We start from the raw sequence: 25,099 nt of genomic DNA on the forward strand, positions 1-25,099 counted from the left end.
TTCCCTGTAGTGACACCCCAGCCCTGTAGCACGCACTGCAGACTGCATTCCAGTGGCTTCACCGCCAGTGCGAATAGCAGCGTCGAGAAAGTGCAGCCCTATCTGGTCATCCGAAACAGGGGGAAGCGGTGAGACTACGTCCTGCCAATTTGTACCCTCTCCATCGGGCCATTGTATAACGGCTTCACCCATTGGATGAACGATTCCCCAATACCCACTTTCTGTAGCCCTGCAAGAGTAATTCCCAGTTGAACGAATCAAACACTTGCTCTGTGTCTCGCAGCACTAAAGCATAGTAATCATCCCAGAGAATCAGGGCATGCATGACCAGTGAAAGCCATCTCAGGTTACACAGAGTATTTCTGCATGGGATGAAGCCATAATGGTCTTTGTGTATTAGCGACGGCAGGTACTCTGGAATCCTGGAGGCCAGAAGTTTGCTGAGAACTTTCACTACGATTTCGTCTCTGGTGTTGGGTGCATCTAACCGTTCCCTACCTTCTTGCAAAACACTGGCCATCCGCAAGCCTGATGAGTATTCCTCCCCTGCCTCATGCGTGCTCTCAGCGGGCACAGCATTAACTCTTTGTAGATGTGTCTCAGAGATCTTTATAATGTCTTGTTGGGTATCTACCTCCCTTCCACACACATCCCGCTCCCCAACCACAGGCATCCTCTGGGCCTCACTGCAGAGGAGTGTAGCAAGCACTCTGCCTGCCTTGTCTCCCTCCATACAGAGTTACTGCCAGTAACTGGTGTGTAAAAACTAGTCTAGCCGGTCCAACATCTCCATTAATTCCTGTTTACATTCCTTACACTCCACCAACCACTGCAGCTGCACAGCAGTCACTCCTCCAGTTCATCCAAACTCTTCTGCACATCCAGCATTCATGAAAGCTGCAGCTTTTCCCCTTAAATCACTTTCATACACTCCCCTGTAAGACCACCTTCAGGGCAGCCCACTGCATTCATACTTTCCCAGTTCTCTTCAGAGTAGTAGTGCAGCACTTCAGAAACAGTGTGTGCAAAAACAGAGTCTGCCAATGCCTCCATCTTCAGTTTCTGGAGCGGGTCCCTGGGGGCCCTGCTACCCATGCTGTAAGAGTTCATCAAGGGGGAATGATCTGATAGGTAGTGCACCAGATACGAAATATTAACCACATCCTGAAGCACACTACCAGACACCAAGCAGTTATCTAAGCAACTATTCATCCCTGTTGCTGGGGTGACACATGAATAGGTACGGCCCTGGGGGGTGACGCACCCTCCATACATCTTGTAGCCAAAGCATTTCATGAGAGCTAGATCACCCATAATGGCAGACTTCATGTCATTCCTGGGGGGTGGGGAGACGGTCCATAGTGCCATTCAACAATCAGTTCGGAGCCCCAGCCACCATCAGCTCCGGGCATAGATATTCGTCCGCTGCTCTCAACGCTGTTCAGTAGAAGTCAGCATCATCCACGGTGGGGGAATGCCACTGGCAGCGGCTGATAAGGATTATAGGTGTACAGATGGTGATGACTCGGAGGGTGAAACCTCCTTCCTCCGTACAAATTTTATGCTGGCTCTTATCTTGATTGATAAAATTCAAGTGTCTTGTGTACCTTACTAGAAGAAGAAATCCCTTAACCCTCTGCTCCTCCATCAGAAGAAGTGCCCTCTTTGGTGTAAGCCAAGGAGCAGAACCATTAGAGCCTGGCGGTCCACAAACAAGTAGCAGGGCGGCATAGACTTAAGTTGTGTGACCTGAAGTCCTTGTTGTTACGCCCCTCCCCAGAAAGCCTCATGGTCCAAGCTTCATCCTCAAAATTTAACCCAAATGCCTTCTCACCGTTCCACCACATAGAAAGTCAAAAAGGCTGGACTCTATGGGAAGAAATGTATTTGCTTAAGGCGTCCCTGCCCTCCGCATGGGGATGACACTATGACCACATCCTGTGAGAGCTGCCAAATTTAGCTGTTTTCACCCTCCTGCGTCACATGAAAAAAGCCATTTTACAACTTGGTCAGCATTGGTTTGGATGCCTCCAAATAGATTCCGAATTGTTGCCTGGATTCTGCAGATGTGGGCCAGGGCCAGTTCATGGCCCCGGCTGACACTCTTTATCAGTATGCATGGATGCATTCCATTGGCTTTTTGAGAGATGTCCAGGAAACCCACTTGTTTATGCTGTTTGATGGCATTGAGAAAACCAATGCTACTTTAGAGTTGTACAAAATGGCAGCCCTGAATGCTTCTAGCTGAGCCTAGCCTCCCCAGTGCGACAATTTAATCAGCACTCTAGAAAGTTTTGCCAATATTTGATACTTGACAGTGCCAACATGTGAAGTTGCTCCAAACACCCCTACAGATGTACCTCTCCTTTCACGGAAAGGGAGGTTTAAGCTGATGCCTCTCTAACAACAGTCGCAGATCCTCTCCCAACCACCTTCTGTAAGCTCTGCCATCCCAGAACCTCTTTCACTCCCATCCCTTAAGCCTTCATCTTCTTTGGAGAGGATGGTCTCCCATGTTTCCACAATCTGGGGAACGATAATAATGAATCTTTGGGTCATTCTGCTAATCCACACCACCTGAATTCTTCTTCCCTCTGGGCTGCCTTATCTCTTTCAGGACAATCTTTCTGGCACATATCCTGATGAGTATGAACATATTGCCCTGCTAAACAAAGGGGCCAAAGAGGCAGCACATCGAGAAGAGAAGTGCACAGGATTTGTTTCCCTTTTCTTCTTGGTCCCCAAGAAAGATGGAACTTTGAAACCTATCCAGTAACTCTACCATTTGAACTTGTTTATTGTACAGGACAATTTGCCCCCATGCCAGGTTTTCCTGGCCCTGAATACGGGGGACCTGTTGGGATTTATGGACCTCCGGGGCACCTTTTTTCATCTTCTTAATATACCACCCACAGACGCTACCTGAGATTTACAGTGTAATCCCTGCACATTGATTGGTTCATCCTGTTGGTGCCACACAGTAGATGGCAGAGTCCAACCCAAAAGTAGCCCTTCTGTTCTGGTATAAATCTTTGAATCAGTACATCTGGGGCTCCACTGTTGAATTTGCCTACCCAACCTTTCCATGGTATATTTCTTCAGCTGTTCACAGATGTGGGATACCATTTTCACAGATGCCTGCTCCTTGGGCTGGGCCACCCATCTGGGCAACATGACAGTCTAATGCCTTTGGTCCTTATTGGAGCAACAACTCCACTTAAATCTGCTGGAGTTGCAAATGGTCCATCTTCCCATGAAGGTCGTCATCCTTTCCAAACTGTTGAGAGACATTCATATTCTCTCGGATACCACAATTAGATTCCATTATCTTAACAGACAGGGTGAGTTGGGATCATCGACCCTGTGTTGGGAGACTCTTAAGAGTGAGTGCAGTGATGGAATTTTTCCAGTCGCAGTGCAACTTGCATGCACTTTGAACAAGAGGGGTTATTCTCCAAGTTACCTCTCCCTGGAGGAGGACAAGTGTGAGCTACAGAGATATTCTTTTCCAGATTTGGTTGTTCTTATGTGGATCCATAGCCCAAAAAAAGGGAGCATTGTCATGTTTGTGCCATACAATTCCCCTCTAAATGGTTCTCTGTGAGAGGCCTTCACGTTCATTTCTACCTTTGGGCTTATTTCTGCTTCTGTTGAAGCTCTGGTGGAAGGTGCAGGAAGATCATGCATAGCTAATTCCGATTAGCCCAGATTGGCCAGTGAGGACCTAATATACCACTCTTTTGACACTTAGGATTCAGCCACTACTTGCTGTCTCTCACAGGGTAGGTGTGCTCTCGCAGCAGGGTTGGTCAGGTCCCCCCCTCCAGTCCCAAACACTGCAGCTGCACATATGAAGTTTGAGCGTCATCAGCTGGCAACCATCTGTAGTTGTGGATATCATCGTGGCTGCCAGGAAACATGCTACAAAATCCATTTACGCAGTTCACTGGCACACTTCTGTTCATGTGATGCGAGTGGCAAGGCCTGAATCCTTTTCTTGCATTTTTGATTTCCTGTGATTCACTCTATCTGGTGGCTGTAGTAAATGGTTATTTGGATGTCCCATTTTCCTTTATTTGTTTCTCTGAACAGTTTTCTTTGTTGAGATCACCACTAGTGGCACATTTTCTGAAAGTTTCATTTTTGTTCGTTCCTCATTTGGATTTGAATTTTGTGTTGATTTTTTAAATGGGTTCCTGATTACATCCAATAAATGCATAGTTGTCCTACTCTACATCTCATTGCAAAGACTTCTATTGGTAGCAATATCTTCAGCCCCTAGGGCTCAGGCCCTCCCACCATTCGTAGTATTCTAACCAGTCAACTTGGACCCCCATATCTAGTCATCCTTTCTACCGAAGGTGGTACTTTACTTTCATAGAGTCCAGTGGATCACTCGTTCTTTTCCCATCTTTTTTCCTCATCCCACTGTTGAGAAAGAGTGGCTGCTTAGATTGGACCTCAGGCATGTGGTAACCTACTATATCGATCTTGCACAACACAATACAGAGCATGATCAGCTCTTTGTGGACTTTGTTGGTGCCAAGAAAAGCAATGTCGTGACAAATACACCATTTCTCATGGGGTTATCCTCTTTATCAAGATCTGCTACCTTAGACATAAAATAGCCTTCAATGGGCATTCATGCCTACTCCATAAGGCCTAAGGCTGCTTCCATGGCCCTCACCAGAGGTGTTCTGGCAGTTGACATCTGGTGGGCAGCTAGTTGGTCATCCCTGCATACTTTTGCTAAACGTTACTGCCTCACAGCACAAACAAGCTGTGATGAGTACTCTACCAGAGATGTGCTGCATGACGTCCTTGGTTAAGGAGCACTGCTCAATCTGACATCTTGTAGGTTATTGCTTTGGGGCTCATTCAAAAAAGTGAGGAATCTGCGGGAAGATGTGTCAATCAGAATAAAAAGTTACTTGACTTTGGTTACAATATTTTGGTATAAATATTGGTAACAATATTTCAATATTTCAATGGCTATATAATCTAACCCTCCCCCAGAATTGTGTGAAAAAGTATGTGTACGTTTTCTGGGTCCTTGGATGCATGCCCCCTGGAGCACTTATCAACATTTTCAAAGCACTCCAAACTGGAGCTTTATGGTCTTCAGCTGTAGTGTGAGCACACCTTCTAGTTGCTCCCATGGATTGTGTGGCCTGAAGAGTGTTAAATAAAGTCTCAAACATGTTTATGGTTGTCTTGAATGAAAATTGTAATTTGAATATTTTTGTGATAGTTAATAGTATTGAGCATTGCCATGTGTGTGTTAATAAGAAATGCATTGGATTATGGTTATTGCAGTGCATTTTTTACAAAGCCAATAGGTCTGTTATATATATGATAATGTGCTAACCCCCAATAAAGCCAATAGGCCTGCTTTCTATAGTTCGATGTTCTGACCCTTGGTCAAAGCCAGTGGGGTCTGCCTTACTAAAAGTGACACTACTTTATATTGTTACTTTATGGTTTTCACTGGAAAAAACAAAGGATACAGTGAACCCTAAAAACCACAGAAAGTAACTATAAATCCTGCCCTTGCTATTCTCTATTTATGACCTCACATGTTACATCTCTTGTCAAGTTCAAAGACATCATTAATAACGTCACTGATGACATAACTATAACTATAACTGGTGACTTTCAGTGTTTTGTACTACCTCAAGTTAATAGTCTAACATTGCAGAGCTAGGGCTACATTCTAAATTTTTTCCCCGTGCCCCCTGAATAGCTTTACAGTACTAGAAGTTAGCATTCCAGACGCTCATTTTTCTCTCAATCACTTAAGTTGTCCACCTCATTAGCATCACATACCCAGGCTTATCAGTGTGACTGATTATCATCCTCTAAACTTTGGACAGCTGACTTCAATCTCTTTGATTAACATGCAAGTATCCAGCCCTGTCGTGTTTAACAGGTATCACAATACTGTTTTTTCCTTCACTTCTTAAAACTGGTACTCTCATTCACTGCTAAGGACTCATTACTTTGTCAGTGTAACTGACTAGGTGTGGAGACGTGTATACTGTCAACCTGCTTTCTTGATGATGTAGTAGCTCTTCATATTAGGGGCAAGACTCTCTTATTAAGTTCTGAATTAGTTCCGACTCCTGTGTAAGGTGACCAGAACCTGACCCCTGTCAATTATAGATGAGAAGTTTTCACTAAATCACCTATATAGGGTGACACATCCTACTAATAACCTACATGCTTTAAAGACAACAGCTGTGTGTGGCAAGCTTAGAGGTTCTGTATCTTGTGATGTTCATCGACAGTAATAAATGTTAGACTATTTCCTTGCTGCATGCTGGTTGATGCCGAAACAATTCACATCAATCCATTTATCCACAGACATCCCCTTGCTGTTGATAAGTTCCTGTGCCTCCCTCCTTTCCCCTTATTCTTTGGTTTTCACTGCTGCCATTTGTGTTAAGGTATCTGGACAAGAAAACTGTTCCCACCAGCCATTCCAGCAAAAGCTTCCCTGTCCACTCTGGCCCAGTATACTTGGGATCACTGAGAGCTGTCAGTATGTCTCACAGTTCAAGGCTACTAACACTGGTAAGTGACAACATGCAGAACTTCTGATACTTTCTATGCAGAAATTGATGGTTTCATACTTTGTTTTAAACATTGAGGCTCATTTACAAATCCCATATCACGTCACATTACCAGAAGAGTTGCCTTAACCTTATTACCAGAGTGTTTTGTCTGGGACATGGAAAAGAGGGATTGCGGGCTGGTTAGCTGCGGAACTGACCAGAGGGTGCGGTTGACTTTATTATGAGATCTCACACAGATGCCTGACTTCTTAAGTTAACGTCATACGTCCTGAAGTAGAACATGCAATAATCTTGAACACTGTTAATATCCTCAGCTAGCAATAAAACCATTTTTTATATATAGCTGATCCTTAGATTTCTTAGTACAATATTCTCATGGCTCTGAGCCTACAAGGTGTAACGTTCCTGTTATGTTCTGCATTGTTTGCTGTCTGGAGGGAGCAGTGTTCAAGTGAGCACATGACTGTGACATCAAGCCTCAGAACATAAGCTATTAACAGCAGTGCCTTTTGTTCAGTTTGATAATTTCATGCCTGTATTTTGTCCACGTCTGAGTTTCTGTTCTGTAGTTGCTCCACCTCCCCAACTGGAACCGCAAGCTTGCCAGATACTAGCACTGATCTAGAGGGCAATTCCTGGTGGGTGTTTTATTTAGTTTCTCTGATCACTGTGATGTTGATTATTGCAAACACTTCAAGGCAAGCAAATATAGAACTCTTAGAGGAAAGTCTCCCAAGCTAACATGATTTTTTTTTCAGCTGCATCACCCTAAGGCACTCACTCCATTAAAAGTGTAAAGTCAAGCTGAAGATCAAATCATCTCTAAGAGAAGGAGGAATGCCTTCCTAACCACTGCTTAACTAGAGACCATTCAGATAGCCCACCATATTGATAGCAACATCAGCTGTATTATTGAAGCCATTGTGTCTTTTGGCATCTACTTTGGCATCAGTTTCACCAGTGTAGTCTGCGTAGAGCTTTTTGTCGATGATAAAGTATTCTGTTTCGTGGTTGTGGAGACTCTGTGTCAGAATCTATGGCCCTACAGCAAATAATTATTCACCAGCCTTGGATCTTAAATGTATTCACATGCTTGAATCATTCCCTGTTGTCAAACTTTAAATCCCCAGTAATCTTAAATAGCAGTAAACCGTGTTCGAACAGCCATAGGCTTCAACAACAGTGTTTGGTTAGTAGCACATCCACTCATTTGAAGCATCCCATACTTCAGCCAATGGGGTGGAGGTGCCAGCCCTCCTGCTCCCCCTCAGAGACTGCCATAACTCACTTTCTATAGCATGTTGTGGGTATGAGAGTCCACAAAAAGAGCTGTGCTCTAACCTCTCAGTACGTTATCCTGTTACTTTTCTGGTCTAGTGTGGGACTGAGCCAACCCTACTTTCAGCTTTCAGTTGTTTTTTTAGGACAATTCCGTTTTTCTGGGCCAGGGAAACCCTTCATTTGTCAACAACTGTCACCATGGCTGACGGAGAGAAAACACGTCTTGTCGTATCCTGTTCTTGTGTTCAGAAAAACTCTGCCCTGGTGACCCACAGCATTGCATTTATTGCCCTTATTCAGTGCTCAGACCATCGCACTGTGACATTTGTAGAAACTTTCCATCAAAAACCCTAAAAGATAGAGAGAGGATGTTGACCCTCCTCCTATTGGAAAATACCTTTCTTTTTAGAGGAGTGCCCCCTCTTGTGGGCGTAATTTTTTTTAAGTGTTCATCCAAGCTGTTCCATGCAGGCGGCTCAAAAAAAGGAAACCTGGATTTTACTGAGCTGGAATTTCATCCTAGAGTGCCTGCAACTAATGTCACAAACAAAAAAGACTGGCGTTTTCTCAGAACAGCGCTCCAGGCATGATGACCATAAGCCAGCACAGCAGTCTGTATGGGAATTAAGCTCTCTGGACTTCCTGACTGACTCCCAGTCTACACCTACTTCATCGTCCACATCAAAGAAAAATCCACATTTTTGGCAACACTTGCATTGTCACCTATGGTAATGGACTCACCAGGGTCCAGGAAGAAACAGTCATTACTGTTAACTCTGTTGACGAACAGATCCTCTTTGACGTTGACAGCGTCGATGACCAGATCTTCGTCAATGGCATAGAGTTGGAACCATGGCGGCAACATCAATCAAGACTGCAACCAGTGTGGCAACATAAGGCCATTTTGCTGTGGTATCTCGCCATTAGTTGACTGCATACCAAGGGACAAAAGGAACATTACCTAGAGCAATAGTGAAAGAACTTCAGTGGCCATTGGTGATGCTGCAATGGATGTCTTAACCGCAGGCTTTCGACAACTCTCGAAAGCAGCTGTATTGAGAGGTCAAGGGTGGCTCCAATCCATATCTTTCCACCCAGAAGCTCAAGCCAAGATACTGGATATGGCATTTGATGGAGTCACTTTGTTTGGCAGACAAGTTGATGACACCTTGCAGAATATCAAAAAGGGTATGATAAGGCAAATTCCCCTAGGGTCCTCCATTGTCATTGCCTTGGCTTTTCAAATTTTTGTGATTTACATAGTTCTCATACCTGTAGAAATGGCGTTAGTGAGTACCGAGGTCAAGGGTGCCCGTATTACTCTCTAAGACAACTCTGATATAATCAGGGTTAGACACCTAAAACATCACACAGACAAGGGTGTGGCAGATCTTATTATCCAGAAAGGAGTGCATCACAAGCTCACTCCCAAGACCATCATAATTAAGCTGACTTTTACAGCTGTCCCCCTAACTTCCCCAGCTCAGTGGATGGGGTGAATTTTTGCCACCACATGGGAATCCATAACAACAAACCAATGAGTGATGCAGATTTTGTGCAGAGGCCATATCTTAAAGCTTCTTCAAAAACTGCCTATTTGCCCTCCCAAGAAGGAACATAATTTTCAGTTGCGGGTGCTAAAACAGGAAATTCTCCATCCTTCTCAAAGGAGTGATAGAGATTGTAGGAAGTTGGCTCTGTATGTGCTATTTCAAAGTAAGGAATAGCATGCACAGAGTCCAAGGGTTCCCCTTAGAGGTAAGATAGTGGCAAAAAGAGATAATACTAATGCTCTATTTTGTGGTAGTGTGGTCGAGCAGTAGGCTTATCAAAGGAGTAGTGTTAAGCATTTGTTGTACATACACACAGGCAATAAATGAGGAACACACACTCAGAAACAATTCCAGGCCAATAGGTTTTTGTATAGAAAAATATATTTTCTTAGTTTATTTTAAGAACCACAGGTTCAAATTCTACATGTAATATCTCATTTGAAAGGTATTGCAGGTAAGTACTTTAGGAACTTTGAATAATCACAGTAGCATATATACTTTTTACATAAAACACATTTAGCTGTTTTAAAAGTGGACACACTGCAATTTTCACAGTTCCTGGGGGAGGTAAAGTATTGTTAGGTTTTGCAGGTAAGTACACTACCTATGGGGTTAAGATTGGGGTCCAAGGTGACCCACCGTTGGGGGTTCAGAGCAACCCCAAAGTCACCACACCAGCAGCTCAGGGCCGGTCAGGTGCAGAGTTCAAAGTGGTGCCCAAAACGCATAGGCTTCAATGGAGAGAAGGGGGTGCCCCGGTTCCGGTCTGCCAGCAGGTAAGTACCCGCGTCTTCGGAGGGCAGACCAGGGGGGTTTTGTAGGGCACCGGGGGGGACACAAGTCCACACAAAAAGTACACCCTCAGCAGCGCGGGGGCGGCCGGGTGCAGTGTGCAAACAAGCGTCGGGTTTCCAATGGGAGTCAATGGGAGACCAAGGGGTCTCTTCAGCGGTGCAGGCAGGCAAGGGGGGGCTCCTCGGGGAAGCCACCACCTGGGCAAGGGAGAGGGCCTCCTGGGGGTCCCTCCTGCACTGGAGTTCCGATCCTTCAGGTGCTGGGGGCTGCGGGTGCAGGGTCTTTTCCAGCCGTCAGGATTTTAGAGTCAGGCAGTCGCGGTCAGGGGGAGCCTCTGGATTCCCTCTGCAGGCGTCGCTGTGGGGGCTCAGGGGGGACAACTTTGTTTCTCCACCAGTCGAGTCGGGGTCGCCGGGTGCAGTGTTGCAAGTCTCACGCTTCTTGCGGGGATTGCAGGGGTCTTTAAATCTGCTCCTCTGTAACAAAGTTGCAGTCTTTTTGGAACAGGGCCGCTGTCCTCGGGAGTTTCTAGTCTTTCTTGAAGCAGGGAAGTCCTCTGAGGATTCAGAGGTCGCTGGTCCTTGGGAAAGCGTCGCTGGAGCAGGTTTATTTAGAAGGCAGGAGACAGGCCGGTAGGACTGGGGCCAAAGCAGTTGGTGTCTTCTTTCTTCTTCTGCAGGGGTTTTCAGCTCAGCAGTCCTCTTCTTCTTGTAAGTTGCAGGAATCTAAATTCTTAGGTTCAGGGAAGCCCTTAAATACTAAATTTAAGGGCGTGTTTAGGTCTGGGGGGTTAGTAGCCAATGGCTACTAGCCCTGAGGGTGGGTACACCCTCTTTGTGCCTCCTCCCAAGGGGAGGGGGTCACAATCCTATCCCTATTGGGGGAATCCTCCATCTGCAAGATGGAGGATTTCTAAAAGTTAGAGCCACTTCAGCTCAGGACACCTTAGGGGCTGTCCTGACTGGCCAGTGACTCCTCCTTGTTATTCTCATTATTTCCTCCGGCCTTGCCGCCAAAAGTGGGGCCGTGGCCGGAGGGGGCGGGCAACTCCACTAGCTGGAGTGCCCTGCGGTGCTGGAACAAAGGGGGTGAGCCTTTGAGGCTCACCGCCAGGTGTTACAGCTCCTGCCTGGGGGAGGTGTTAGCATCTCCACCCAGTGCAGGCTTTGTTACTGGCTTCAGAGTGACAAAGGCACTCTCCCCATGGGGCCAGCAACATGTCTCGAGTGTGGCAGGCTGCTAGAACCAGTCAGCCTACACAGGTAGTTGGTTAAAGTTTCAGGGGGCACCTCTAAGGTGCCCTCTGGGGTGTATGTTACAATAAAATGTACACTGGCATCAGTGTGCATTTATTGTGCTGAGAAGTTTGATACCAAACTTCCCAGTTTTCAGTGTAGCCATTATGGTGCTGTGGAATTCGTGTTTGACAGACTCCCAGACCATTTACTCTTATGGCTACCCTGCACTTACAATGTCTAAGGTTTGGCTTAGACACTGTAGGGGCACAGTGCTCATGCACTAGTGCCCTCACCTATGGTATAGTGCACCCTGCCTTAGGGCTGTAAGGCCTGCTAGAGGGGTGACTTATCTATACTGCATAGGCAGTGTGAGGTTGGCATGGCACCCTGAGGGGAGTGCCATGTCGACTTACTCGTTTTGTCCTCACCAGCACACACAAGCTGGCAAGCAGTGTGTCTGTGCTGAGTGAGGGGTCCCCAGGGTGGCATAAGATATGCTGCAGCCCTTAGAGACCTTCCCTGGCATCAGGGCCCTTGGTACCAGGGGTACCAGTTACAAGGGACTTATCTGGATGCCAGGGTGTGCCAATTGTGGATACAAAAGTACCGGTTAGGGAAAGAACACTGGTGCTGGGGCCTGGTTAGCAGGCCTCAGCACACTTTCAATTCAAAACATAGCATCAGCAAAGGCAAAAAGTCAGGGGGTAACCATGCCAAGGAGGCATTTCCTTACACAACCCCCCCCCCCCCCCCCCCCCCCCAAACGAAAGAGGATGAGACTAACCTTTCCCAAGAGAGTCTTCATTTTCTAAGTGGGAGAACCTGGAAAGGCCATCTGCATTGGCATGGGCAGTCCCAGGTCTGTGTTCCACTATAAAGTCCATTTCCTGTAGGGAGATGGACCACCTCAACAGTTTTGGATTTTCACCTTTCATTTGCATCAGCCATCTGAGAGGTCTGTGGTCAGCTTGAACTACAAAGTGAGTACCAAAGAGGTATGGTCTCAACTTCTTCAGGGACCAAACCACAGCAAAGGCCTCACTCTCAATGGCACTCCAACGCTGCTCCCTGGGGAGTAACCTCCTGCTAATGAAAGCAGCAGGCTGGTCAAGGCCATCATCATTTGTTTGGGACAAAACTGCCCCTATCCCATGTTCAGAGGCATCTGTCTGCACAATGAACTGCTTGGAGTAATCTGGAGCTTTTAGAACTGGTGCTGTGCACATAGCTTGTTTCAGGGTGTCAAAGGCCTGTTGGCATTCTACAGTCCAGTTTACCTTCTTGGGCATTTTCTTGGAGGTGAGTTCTGTGAGGGCTGTCAGAATGGATCCATATCCCTTCACAAACCTCCTATAGTACCCAGTCAAGCCAAGGAATGCCCTGACTTGAGTCTGGGTTTTTGGAGCTGCCCAGTCCAGAATAGTCTGGATCTTAGGCTGGAGTGGCTGAACTTGGCCTCCACCTACAAGGTGTCCCAAGTAAACCACAGTTCCCTGCCCTATCTGGCATTTGGATGCCTTGACAGAGAGGCCTGCTGACTGCAGAGCCTTCAAAACCAGGTGATCCTGCCAGTTGGAGCTAAAGACAGCAATATCATCAAGATAAGCTGCACTAAAGGACTCCAAGCCAGCAAGGACTTGATTCACCAACCTTTGGAAGGTGGCAGGGGCATTCTTTAAACCAAAGGGCATAACAGTGAACTGATAATGCCCATCAGGTGTGGAGAATGCTGTCTTTTCTTTTGCTCCAGGTGCCATTTTGATTTGCCAGTACCCTGCTGTCAAGTCAAAGGTACTTAAGAATTTGGCAGCACCTAATTTGTCAATCAGCTCATCAGCTCTAGGAATGGGATGGGCATCTGTCTTGGTGACAGAATTAAGTCCTCTGTAGTCCACACAAAACCTCATCTCTCTCTTTCCGTCTTTGGTGTGAGGTTTGGGGACTAAGACCACTGGGCTAGCCCAGGGGCTGTCAGAGTGCTCAATTACTCCCAATTCCAGCATCTTGTGGACTTCCACCTTGATGCTTTCCTTAACTTGGTCAGACTGTCTGAATATTTTATTTTTGACAGGCATGCTGTCTCCTGTGTCCATATCATGGGTACACAGGTGTGTCTGACCAGGGGTTAGGGAAAAGAGCTCAGCATACTGCTGCAGGACCTTCCTACAGTCAGATTGCTGTTAGCTAGAGAGGGTGTCTGAATAGATCACTCCATCCACTGAGCCATCTTTAGGGTCTGATGAGAGGAGATCAGGGAGAGGCTCACTCTCAGCTTCCTGGTCCTCATCTGTTACCATCAACAGATTCACATCAGCCCTATCATGGAAGAGTTTTAGGCGGTTCACATGGATCACCCTCTTGGGGCTCCTGCTAGTGCCTAGGTCCACCAGGTAGGTGACCTGACTCTTCTTCTCTAGCACTGGGTAAGGGCCACTCCATTTGTCCTGAAGTGCCCTGGGAGCCACAGGCTCCAAAACCCAGACTTTCTGCCCTGGTTGAAATTCAACCATTGCAGCCTTTTGGTCATACCAAAACTTCTGGAGCTGTTGGCTGGCCTCAAGGTTTTTACTTGCCTTTTCCATGTACTCTGCCATCCTTGAGCGAAGGCCAAGTACATAGTCCACTATGTCTTGTTTAGGCTCATGAAGAGGTCTCTCCCAGCCTTCTTTAACAAGAGCTAATGGTCCCCTTACAGGGTGGCCAAACAGAAGTTCAAAGGGTGAGAACCCTACTCCCTTCTGAGGCACCTCTCTGTAAGCGAAAAGCAGACATGGCAAGAGGACATCCCATCTCCTTTTGAGTTTTTCTGGGAGCCCCATGATCATGCCCTTTAATGTCTTGTTGAATCTCTCAACAAGGCCATTAGTTTGTGGATGATAGGGTGTAGTGAATTTATAAGTCACTCCACACTCATTCCACATGTGTTTCAGGTATGCTGACATGAAGTTGGTACCTCTACCAGAGTGGGCTTCCCTAAGGAGGTGGTGTCTGACAAAGATACCAATGAGGGCCTTGGCTACTGCAGGGGCAGTAGTCGACCTAAGGGGAATAGCTTCAGGATACCTAGTAGCATGATCCACTACTACTAGGATGTACATATTTCCTGAGGCTGTGGGAGGTTCAAGTGGACCCACTATGTCCACACCCACTCTTTCAAAGGGGACCCCCACCACTGGAAGTGGAATGAGGGGGGCCTTTGGATGTCCACCTGTCTTACCACTGGCTTGACAGGTGGTACAGGAGACACAAAACTCCTTAACTTTCTGGGACATGTTGGGCCAGTAGAAGTGGTTGACTAACCTCTCCCACGTCTCGGTTTGTCCCAAATGCCCAGCAAGGGGAATATCATGGGCTAAGGTCAGAATAAACTCTCTGAACTCCGGAGGCACTACCACTCTCCTAGTGGCACCAGGTTTGGGATCTCTTGCCTTAGTGTACAGGAGCCAATCTTCCCAATAGACCCTATGTGTTCCAGTTTTCTTGCCATTGGACTCTTCAGCAGCTTGCTGCCTAAGGCCTTCAAGAGAGGGACAGGTTTCTTGCCCCTTACACAACTGCTCCCTTGAGGGTCCCCCTGGGCCTAAGAGCTCAACCTGATAAGGTTCCAACTCCATAGGCTCAGTTCCCTCAGAGGGCAGAACCTCTTCCTGAGAAGAGAGGTTCTCTTTTTGGTGTTGTGTTGCAGCTGGTTTCCCAGCTGGCTTTCCTTTTCTCTTGGTAGGCTGGGCCCTTTTTCCGGACTCCAGCTCTACTTTTTCACCCTGTGCCTTGCACTGTGCCCTTGTCTTGACACACACCAGTTCAGGGATACCAAGCATGGCTGCATGGGTTTTCAGTTCTACCTCAGCCCATGCTGAGGACTCCAGGTCATTTCCAAGCAAACAGTCTACTGGGATATTTGAGGAGACCACCACCTGTTTCAGGCCATTGACCCCTCCCCACTCTAAAGTTACCATTGCCATGGGATGTACTTTAGTTTGATTGTCAGCATTGGTGACTGGATAAGTTTGTCCAGCCAGGTATTGACCAGGGGAAACCAGTTTCTCTGTCACCATTGTGACACTGGCACCTGTATCCCTCAGGCCTTCTACACTTGTCCCATTAATTAAGAGCTGCTGCCTGTATTTTTGCATGTTAGGAGGCCAGGCAGCCAGTGTGGCTAAATCCACCCCACCCTCAGAGACTAATGTAGCTTCAGTGTGACACCTGATTTGCTCTGGGCACACTGTTGATCCCACTTGGAGACTAGCCATTCCAGTGTTAGCTGGAGTGGAGTTAGAAGTGGTTGTTTTCTTGGGACAGGCCTTGTCTCCAGTTTGGTGTCCAGGCTGATTACAGCTACGACACCAGGCCTTTTTGGGATCAAAGTTTTTACCCTTGTACCCAAAATTGTTTTGTGAAGAGGCTCTGGGCCAACCCTCCTGTGCAGGTTTTTGGGAGCCTGTAGAAGACTCTTTACTATTTTTGTTTTTGGCTGTCTCACCACCCTTTCCCTGGGGAGGTTTTGTGACCCCTTTCTTTTGGTCACCCCCTGTGGAAGTCTTGGACACCTTAGTCTTGACCCAATGGTCTGCCTTCTTTCCCAATTCTTGGGGAGAAATTGGTCCTAGGTCTACCAGATGCTGATGCAGTTTAGCATTGAAACAATTACTTAATAGGTGTTCTTTCACAAATAAATTGTACAACCCATCATAATTACTCACACCACTGCTTTGAATCCAACCATCTAGTGTTTTTACTGAGTAGTCTACAAAGTCAACCCAGGTCTGGCTTGAGGATTTTTGAGCCCCCCTGAATCTAATCCTATACTCCTCAGTGGAGAATCCAAAGCCCTCAATCAGGGTACCCTTCATGAGGTCATAAGATTCTGCATCTTTTCCAGAGAGTGTGAGGAGTCTATCCCTACACTTTCCTGTGAACATTTCCCAAAGGAGAGCACCCCAGAGAGATTTGTTCACTTTTCTGGTTACACAAGCCCTCTCAAAAGCTGTGAACCATTTGGTGATGTCATCACCATCTTCATATTTAGTTACAATCCCTTTAGGGATTTTCAACATGTCAGGAGAATCTCTGACCCTAGTTATGTTGCTGCCACCATTGATGGGTCCTAGGCCCATCTCTTGTCTTTCCCTTTCTATGGCTAGGATCTGTCTTTCCAAAGCCAATCTTTTGGCCATCCTGGCTAACTGGATGTCCTCTTCACTGGAGTTATCCTCAGTGATTTCAGAGTTGTTGGTCCCTCCTGTGAGGGAAACAGCATCTCTGACTATTATGTTTGGAGACAGGGCTTGAGAGGCCCTGTTCACCCTAAATAGGACTGGTAGGGGGGAACTTTCCTCCAAGTCACTATCTTCATCCTCTGTGTTGCCATCCTCAGAGGGGTTGGCTCTTTCAAACTCTGCCAAAAGCTCCTGGAGCTGTAGTTTGGAAGGTCTGGGGCCCATTGTTATTTTCTTTAATTTACAGAGTGACCTTAGCTCCCTCATCTTAAGATGGAGGTAAGGGGTGGTGTCGAGTACCACCACATTCACATCTGTACTAGACATTATACTTCTAAAAGTTGGAATACTTTTTAAGAATCTAAAACTAGTTCTAGAATCTAATTCAAACTTTCACAAAACTTTTAAACTCTAAAAGAAATGCTAAACAGGGACTAACACAAGGCCCTAGCAGGACTTTTAAGAATTTAGAAAAATAGTTCAAATTGCAAAAATCAATTTCTAATGACAATTTTTGGAATTTGTCGTGTGATCAGGTATTGGCTGAGTAGTCCAGCAAATGCAAAGTCTTGTACCCCACCGCTGATCCACCAATGTAGGAAGTTGGCTCTGTATGTGCTATTTCAAAGTAAGGAATAGCATGCACAGAGTCCAAGGGTTCCCCTTAGAGGTAAGATAGTGGCAAAAAGAGATAATACTAATGCTCTATTTTGTGGTAGTGTGGTCGAGCAGTAGGCTTATCAAAGGAGTAGTGTTAAGCATTTGTTGTACATACACACAGGCAATAAATGAGGAACACACACTCAGAAACAATTCCAGGCCAATAGGTTTTTGTATAGAAAAATATATTTTCTTAGTTTATTTTAAGAACCACAGGTTCAAATTCTACATGTAATATCTCATTTGAAAGGTATTGCAGGTAAGTACTTTAGGAACTTTGAATAATCACAGTAGCATATATACTTTTTACATAAAACACATTTAGCTGTTTTAAAAGTGGACACATTGCAATTTTCACAGTTCCTGGGGGAGGTAAAGTATTGTTAGGTTTTGCAGGTAAGTACACCACCTACGGGGTTAAGATTGGGGTCCAAGGTAGCCCACCGTTGGGGGTTCAGAGCAACCCCAAAGTCACCACACCAGCAGCTCAGGGCCGGTCAGGTGCAGAGTTCAAAGTGGTGCCCAAAATAGGCTTCAATGGAGAGAAGGGGGTGCCCCGGTTCCGGTCTGCCAGCAGGTAAGTACCCGCGTCTTCGGAGGGCAGACCAGGGGGGTTTTGTAGGGCACCGGGGGGGACACAAGTCCACACAAAAAGTACACCCTCAGCAGCGCGGGGCGGCTGGGTGCAGTGTGCAAACAAGCGTCGGGTTTCCAATGAGAGTCAATGGGAGACCAAGGGGTCTCTTCAACGGTGCAGGCAGGCAAGGGGGGGGGGCTCCTCTGGGTAGCCACCACCTGGGCAAGGGAGAGGGCCTCCTGGGGGTCACTCCTGCACTGGAGTTCCGATCCTTCAGGTGCTGGGGGCTGCGGGTGCAGGGTCTTTTCCAGCCGTCGGGATTTTAGAGTCAGGCAGTCGCGGTCAGGGGGAGCCTCGGGATTCCCTCTGCAGGCGTCGCTGTGGGGGCTCAGGGGTTACTCACAGTCTTGGAGTCGCCGGAGGGTCCTCCCTGTAGCGTTGTTTCTCCACCAGTCGAGTCGGGGTCGCCGGGTGCAGTGTTGCAAGTCTCACGCTTCTTGTGGGGATTGCAGGGGTCTTTAAATCTGCTCCTCTGTAACAAAGTTGCAGTCTTTTTGGAACAGGGCCGCTGTCCTTGGGAGTTTCTAGTCTTTCTTGAAGCAGGGCAGTCCTCTGAGGATTCAGAGGTCGCTGGTCCTTGGGAAAGCGTCGCTGGAGCAGGTTTCTTTAGAAGGCATGAGACAGGCCGGTAGGACTGGGGCCAAAGCAGTTGGTGTCTTCTTTCTTCTTCTGCAGGGGTTTTCAGCTCAGCAGTCCTCTTCTTCTTGTAAGTTGCAGGAATCTAAATTCTTAGGTTCAGGGAAGCCCTTAAATACTAAATTTAAGGGCGTGTTTAGGTCTGGGGGGTTAGTAGCCAATGGCTACTAGCCCTGAGGGTGGGTACACCCTCTTTGTGCCTCCTCCCAAGGGGAGGGGGTCACAATCCTATCCCTATTGGGGGAATCCTCCATCTGCAAGATGGAGGATTTCTAAAAGTTAGAGCCACTTCAGCTCAGGACACCTTAGGGGCTGTCCTGACTGGCCAGTGACTCCTCCTTGTTATTCTCAATATTTCCTCCGGCCTTGCCGCCAAAAGTGGGGCCGTGGCCGGAGGGGGCGGGCAACTCCACTAGCTGGAGTGCCCTGCGGTGCTGGAACAAAGGGGGTGAGCCTTTGAGGCTCACCGCCAGGTGTTACAGCTCCTGCCTGGGGGAGGTGTTAGCATCTCCACCCAGTGCAGGCTTTGTTACTGGCCTCAGAGTGACAAAGGTACTCTCCCCATGGGGCCAGCAACATGTCTCGAGTGTGGCAGGCTGCTAGAACCAGTCAGCCTACACAGGTAGTTAGTTAAAGTTTCAGGGGGCACCTCTAAGGTGCCCTCTGGGGTGTATTTTACAATAAAATGTACACTGGCATCAGTGTGCATTTATTGTGCTGAGAAGTTTGATACCAAACTTCCCAGTTTTCAGTGTAGCCATTATGGTGCTGTGGAGTTCGTGTTTGACAGACTCCCAGACCATATCCCCTTTGGCTACCCTGCACTTACAATGTCTAAGGTTTGGCTTAGACACTGTAGGGGCACAGTGCTCATGCACTAGTGCCCTCACCTATGGTATAGTGCACCCTGCCTTAGGGCTGTAAGGCCTGCTAGAGGGGTGACTTATCTATACTGCATAGGCAGTGTGAGGTTGGCATGGCACCCTGAGGGGAGTGCCATGTCGACTTACTCGTTTTGTCCTCACCAGCACACACAAGCTGGCAAGCAGTGTGTCTGTGCTGAGTGAGGGGTCCCCAGGGTGGCATAAGATATGCTGCAGCCCTTAGAGACCTTCCCTGGCATCAGGGCCCTTGGTACCAGGGGTACCAGTTACAAGGGACTTATCTGGATGCCAGGGTGTGCCAATTGTGGATACAAAAGTACAGGTTAGGGAAAGAACACTGGTGCTGGGGCCTGGTTAGCAGGCCTCAGCACACTTTCAATTCAAAACATAGCATCAGCAAAGGCAAAAAGTCAGGGGGTAACCATGCCAAGGAGGCATTTCCTTACAGAGATGGTTTCAAGATCCTAAAGCAATCAGGGGTTTTTATTCCAGATTCTTTATCATGCAGAAGAAACAGTCCATTAAGGACCTCAAAGAGCTGAGCAAGATTCAGAAGAACCAAAAATGTTCACATGATAAAGGTCCAGAAAGTCCCCCTGATGCTCCAGTAAAATGATTATCATATGTCCCTGGATCTTCAAGATGCTTATTTCCACATCCTATAACACTGAAAGCATAGAAAAATACCTATGCTTTGCCATTGCGAGGCAGCACTACAAATTCACGGAGCTACAATTCAGCCTTAAATCAGCACCTCAGATTTTTACCAAGTGCGTAGTGTTAGTTGCTAATTAACCTGAGGCAACATGGTCACCAAGTATACCAGTACTTGGGTGTCTGGCTTGTCAAGGCTTTATCAAAGGAAAAGGCAAATGCTTCAACGTGTGCCTGCATCTCTGTTTTTCATGAACTAGTACTAACAAGGAACAAGTCATCCTCCGAAATTTACGCAAAGGTGCAGTTCTTGGGGGCAATACTGGGCACACAGCTGGGAAATGTTTTCCCCTTGATAGAAACACTAAGAAAACTTCAGTCCTTCAAAAGACCTTCTATGTCAAACAGTGGTTTACAGTCAGATAGTACAAATCTCTGCTAGGCCAGATGTCATCATGCATAGGTCTCATACTCTATTACAGGTGCCAGATGAGCTCCATCCTACAAGAACAGGAGAGCCAGTGGAAACAAGTTTGTGGGACGTAGGACAACACACTCTCGAGATGTTTAAAGAAAGTGCTGGTATGTTGGCGGATCCCTACGTATTTCAAGGCAGGACTTCCATTCCATCCTTCACCAGATAGAGTGGTACTCACAACAGATACCTCCATGGAAGGCTGGAGAACTCATATGCAAGGAATGTCGACCAAGTGGCTATGGGCAGCTGCAGAAAAGAAGCTCCACATCAACATCCTGGAATTCCATGCCTAAGACAAGGTCTCAATGCATTCCTTCCAAGGCTGGCAGGTCAAGCAGTCCTCGTAAAATCAGACAACACAACATCAATGTTTTACATCACCAATCAAGGACGAGCAAGATCCTGACATCTGTCAGAAGAGGTGTTGTTACTCTGGATCTTGCTTGACCATCTCCCATTACATGGATATTACAGCAGAGCATCTCCTTGGACAGCAAAACGATCAGCCAGACTTGCACATTCGAACACTATCAGACTGCTACAAATAGGTCCTCCACAAACAACAAGATGATTTTGTTTTCCACAAATGGGGTAGCCTCACATTAGGCTTGTTTGCCACCCAGAACAACACGAAACACCAGTATAATACCAGCAGGTTTTGACAAACAGTGTATAAGGGCAAAGTTGTTTCGATCAAATGGTCCATCTTCTTTGCTTGTGCCTGTCTTTTCCTTGATCCTTAGAGTCCTGAGGAAAATTATGGCGGACATTGTATTTTGATTCTCATTGCCCCAGCCTGGCCTCGTCATTTCTCGTTCATGGAGCTCTTGAAATTCTCTGTACACCTATCAATACCATTGAAGAAGCATCCCAAACTCCTCTCCTGGCACAGTCTGAGCATTCTCAGACCTCCAGTCTTCGAGCCTCACGGCATGGGACCTCAAGGCTTAGAGTAGAGGCATCTGAAACTCACAACAGAGAAAAGTAACCCGGGCACCAGTTGCCACAGCAACTTCTAACGCCAAATGGAAGCATTTTTCTGTCTAAAGCAGGTCCAAAGGAATACATGCAGTAACAATAACAGCCTCCCAACCCCCTAAAAACCTTTCATATTTTCAGAGCTTGTCTAAAAATGGTCTAAAATTCTCATGAATAAGAATCCACCTGATAGCAATCCCATGATTTGGGAGAACGCAAAGCAACTAAAACACTCTGTGCTCACAGCCAATCATAAAGCAATTTATTAAAGGACTTTCAGAGCTTTTCCCCCCAGTGTGAGATCCACTAGTACCCTGGGAACTAAATACTGAGCTGAGCCAGCTCATATTGCCTCTGTTCGAGCCCATCCATTGAGCGCATTTAAAGTTCCTTTCCTGGAAAACAGTCCTTCTCTTAGTGCCTACATCAGCGTGAAGAATAGGGGAAACATTTTTGTTGACATTGCATTCATTGAATAACATTTTTTTTTAAAAAGAGTAGGGGAAATACACGCATTTATGATGAAAGAACGCTTTCTTTGTTACTGTATGGACAAAATCATCTGACAGCCCAGTCCGAAGCTTATACCCAAGGTCCCTTTTGACTTCCGTTTGAATAAGCCTATCATTCTGCAGTGCTTTTTTTTTTTACCAAATCCCACAACAGCAAAGTAATTGCACTCTCTTGATGTGTGCAGGTTCATAAGTTCTACATAGACAGATGAAAGACATTCGCTCTTCTGACTAGCGGTTTGTATCATTTGACCATCCAAGGATAGGCCGACCCTTGTCCATTCAAGGAATAGCCCATCAGATTGGATCAACTTCTTTCACAACAAGGCCAAGTGTCCACCACAGGAATATGTGAGGGCGCATTCCACCAGGAGCATGACTAGGAGCATGACTACGACAGCAGCAGTCTACATTGGTTTGCCTTTAACAGGATATCTGCAGAGCTACCTGGAGGAACAGGCACATGTTCACAAAGCACTACTGCCTTTACATGAGTGCAGAAGCCAACTAAGCAATGGAGCAGGTGGTCCTCTGTAACTTGTTTCAGTTAAGGTGAGCCCTTTCTTAAATTATTATGATTGTTAAGAACTGCTTGATAATCTGATTCAAGCATGTGAATATATGGAAGATCAAATGCTGGAGAATAAATTAGTTACTTATCTCTAATACTATCTCTAATACTAGTTCTGCTTCGTAGGATCTTTATAGGTAGCAAAAACGCTGAACAACTCCCTGCTACATTGTAGAATGTCTTAAATCCAAGTTAATTTCTTGTATAACTTCAATGTTAGACTGTCTGATATGCCATTCTCTTTGTGATTGCTGGAAATATTGAAGAAATATGATTAACTCCTGTGGAGAGGGAATCGAAGCTCATGGAGCAGTCAGCAAAGAAGAACTTCTCCTCTGGGAGCATGGCTTTAAAATTGTTGAATGCAACCTGTGTACTGGGGAGATACATTTATACGTTAATGGATACAGCGAAAGAGGTGGTCCCTGAATTGCCGCAGGATGTACAGGGCCATTTTGCAGAACTGTTACAGGACAGTCAAGCGGCAGCCTGGACTGGACACTGCAGACTCTGTGGCTAGAGCCATGGGGACTTCAATTGCTACTAGGAGACATGCTTCACTCAGAGGTTCTGGCTTTTCCTCGGACATGCAGGGTACATTGGTGGACCTTCCTTTTGATTATGCCAGGCTGTTTGGTGCAAAGACGGACTCGGCCCTGGAAATATTCAAAGATAGCAGAGCCACTGCGAAATCTTTGGGCCTGCAGTCATCATCTATGACCTACAGACCATTCCATAGGTTCAGAGGGTTTGGACGAGGTTCATTCCTTTCCTGGGAGATAGCAGCTCCACCTCCAAAGCCTGCCAACACCCTCTACAGGTCGTGGAAGAATTAGAATGTGAGGTGCCACCCAGGAGCCTTCCTCCTCCCCTTCATCCTCTGCAGGACACCAGTCAGGGAAAAACAGACCTAATTCTCTCCTCTTTCACCAGTATGGGCTGCCCGTAGGGGGAAGGTTGTTACATTTTCCCCTGGAGTGGGAATTAATAACATTAGACTCATGGGCGTTGAGCATAGTGAGAAATGGTGTTGCCCTTCCCTTTTCCTAGGTCTCCACATCGACGAGGACGTCATAATAGTACAGCTCCGCACGCGACGCAGTCTGACATCATCGGAACCATAAGAAGACCTTGCTGGCGTGCTGATGTCAGTTTCACCACTTTTTTACAGTGGCTTCGAGGCGAACGGGTGAATACCAACATCACAAGCACAACATGCGCCAACTAAAATATAAACATAAAAAATCTTTTAGTTACAAAAATCATATATATATATATATATATATATATATATATATATATATATATATATAAATATGTGTGTGCACATCATTTAATAAACATTCCTTCTTTAAAAAAAAACATATTTTCTATAATACAATCATAAACACAATCAATATTACTCTAGGTATACGTTGAAACGGCTGAGGGCGGGGTGGATTGGAGAGTGTCATGGAGCGGTGTTTTCGAGCTACGCTTGAGGAGTGGCGATTCTGCTGCGCAAGGGGCTGCAATGGCATATGCATCGTGTGATAGTGGATCCGAATGGGCGATATGTGCTGCTGGCCGGGACATTGCTGGACAGGCCCTGTCAGTTGTTTCAGTTTACAGTAATGTGGATGATCCAGGATTCTTCTGTGAGGTGTGGCGCTTGGTGTAATCGTTGGGCAGTGGGGCTGTGATCAATGTGGTCTTGGATCCAGAGAGTGATCAGGAGAGCTCGACTAGACCTCCACATTTTGCTGCTGCTGCTGCCCTGAAGAATGTGATGAGTGATGGCGCTTTGGTTGATTTATGGAGAGCTAAGCATGGGGATCTGAGGGAGGGCACGTGCGTTAACTATGTTCATAATAGCTGGTCTCGCCTGGACCGATGGTTGGGGACTAGGGACGTGGAGATGTGGATGCAATCGGTAGAGCATCTGGCCCGGACCCTTTCGGACCATTCTCCGGTGACACTGCAGCCATCGATACCTGGGACTCCGGGGGTTGCGTTTGCTTGGCACTTGCGCAGGGACATCTTCGAGATGCAGTGTTTCTTGAGGAGGTTCAGGAAGCCGTTTTGCATTTCTTTGCTGAGAACCACAGGTCGGAACGCTCTGGGAGGCCTTCAAGGTGTTCATTCGAGGGGTGTGCCTCTCTAAGCAGCATGGCGTGCTTCGTGCCTTGCATCGTGAATTAGCTGAGCTGGAGTCTCAGATAGTGGAGTTGGAGGCGAAATTGGCGACGGACTAGGCTGGTGAAACGTTGGCGGCTTTGCGGGATGCGGTCTCCCAATATGAAGAGGCCTCTGATCGCGAGGTTTGTTTCCTGGGGAAATATGCCATGGTCCGGCGCTATGGGGAGGGCGACAGGGCGGGTCGTACACTGGCGAACATGCTGCGCAAACCTTGGGCGAGTGGGTATGTCACTGAAATAGACGAGCAGGG

At 46.8% G+C, this 25,099-nt stretch overlaps 1 protein-coding gene across 1 annotated transcript in view; it reads left to right on the forward strand.

The window, feature by feature from the left end:
- The window catches only part of ANGEL1 (angel homolog 1), a 306,748-nt gene that overhangs the window by 200,185 nt on the left and 81,464 nt on the right, over positions 1–25,099 (forward strand). Inside the window, exon 6 of the mRNA XM_069208434.1 lies at positions 6,447–6,573. Coding sequence (XP_069064535.1) covers positions 6,447–6,573 — 127 coding nt within the window. The remainder of the gene's footprint in view (positions 1–6,446; positions 6,574–25,099) is intronic.

This window comes from Pleurodeles waltl, chromosome 9, assembly GCF_031143425.1.
Source record: "Pleurodeles waltl isolate 20211129_DDA chromosome 9, aPleWal1.hap1.20221129, whole genome shotgun sequence".
NCBI lineage: Eukaryota > Metazoa > Chordata > Amphibia > Caudata > Salamandridae > Pleurodeles > Pleurodeles waltl.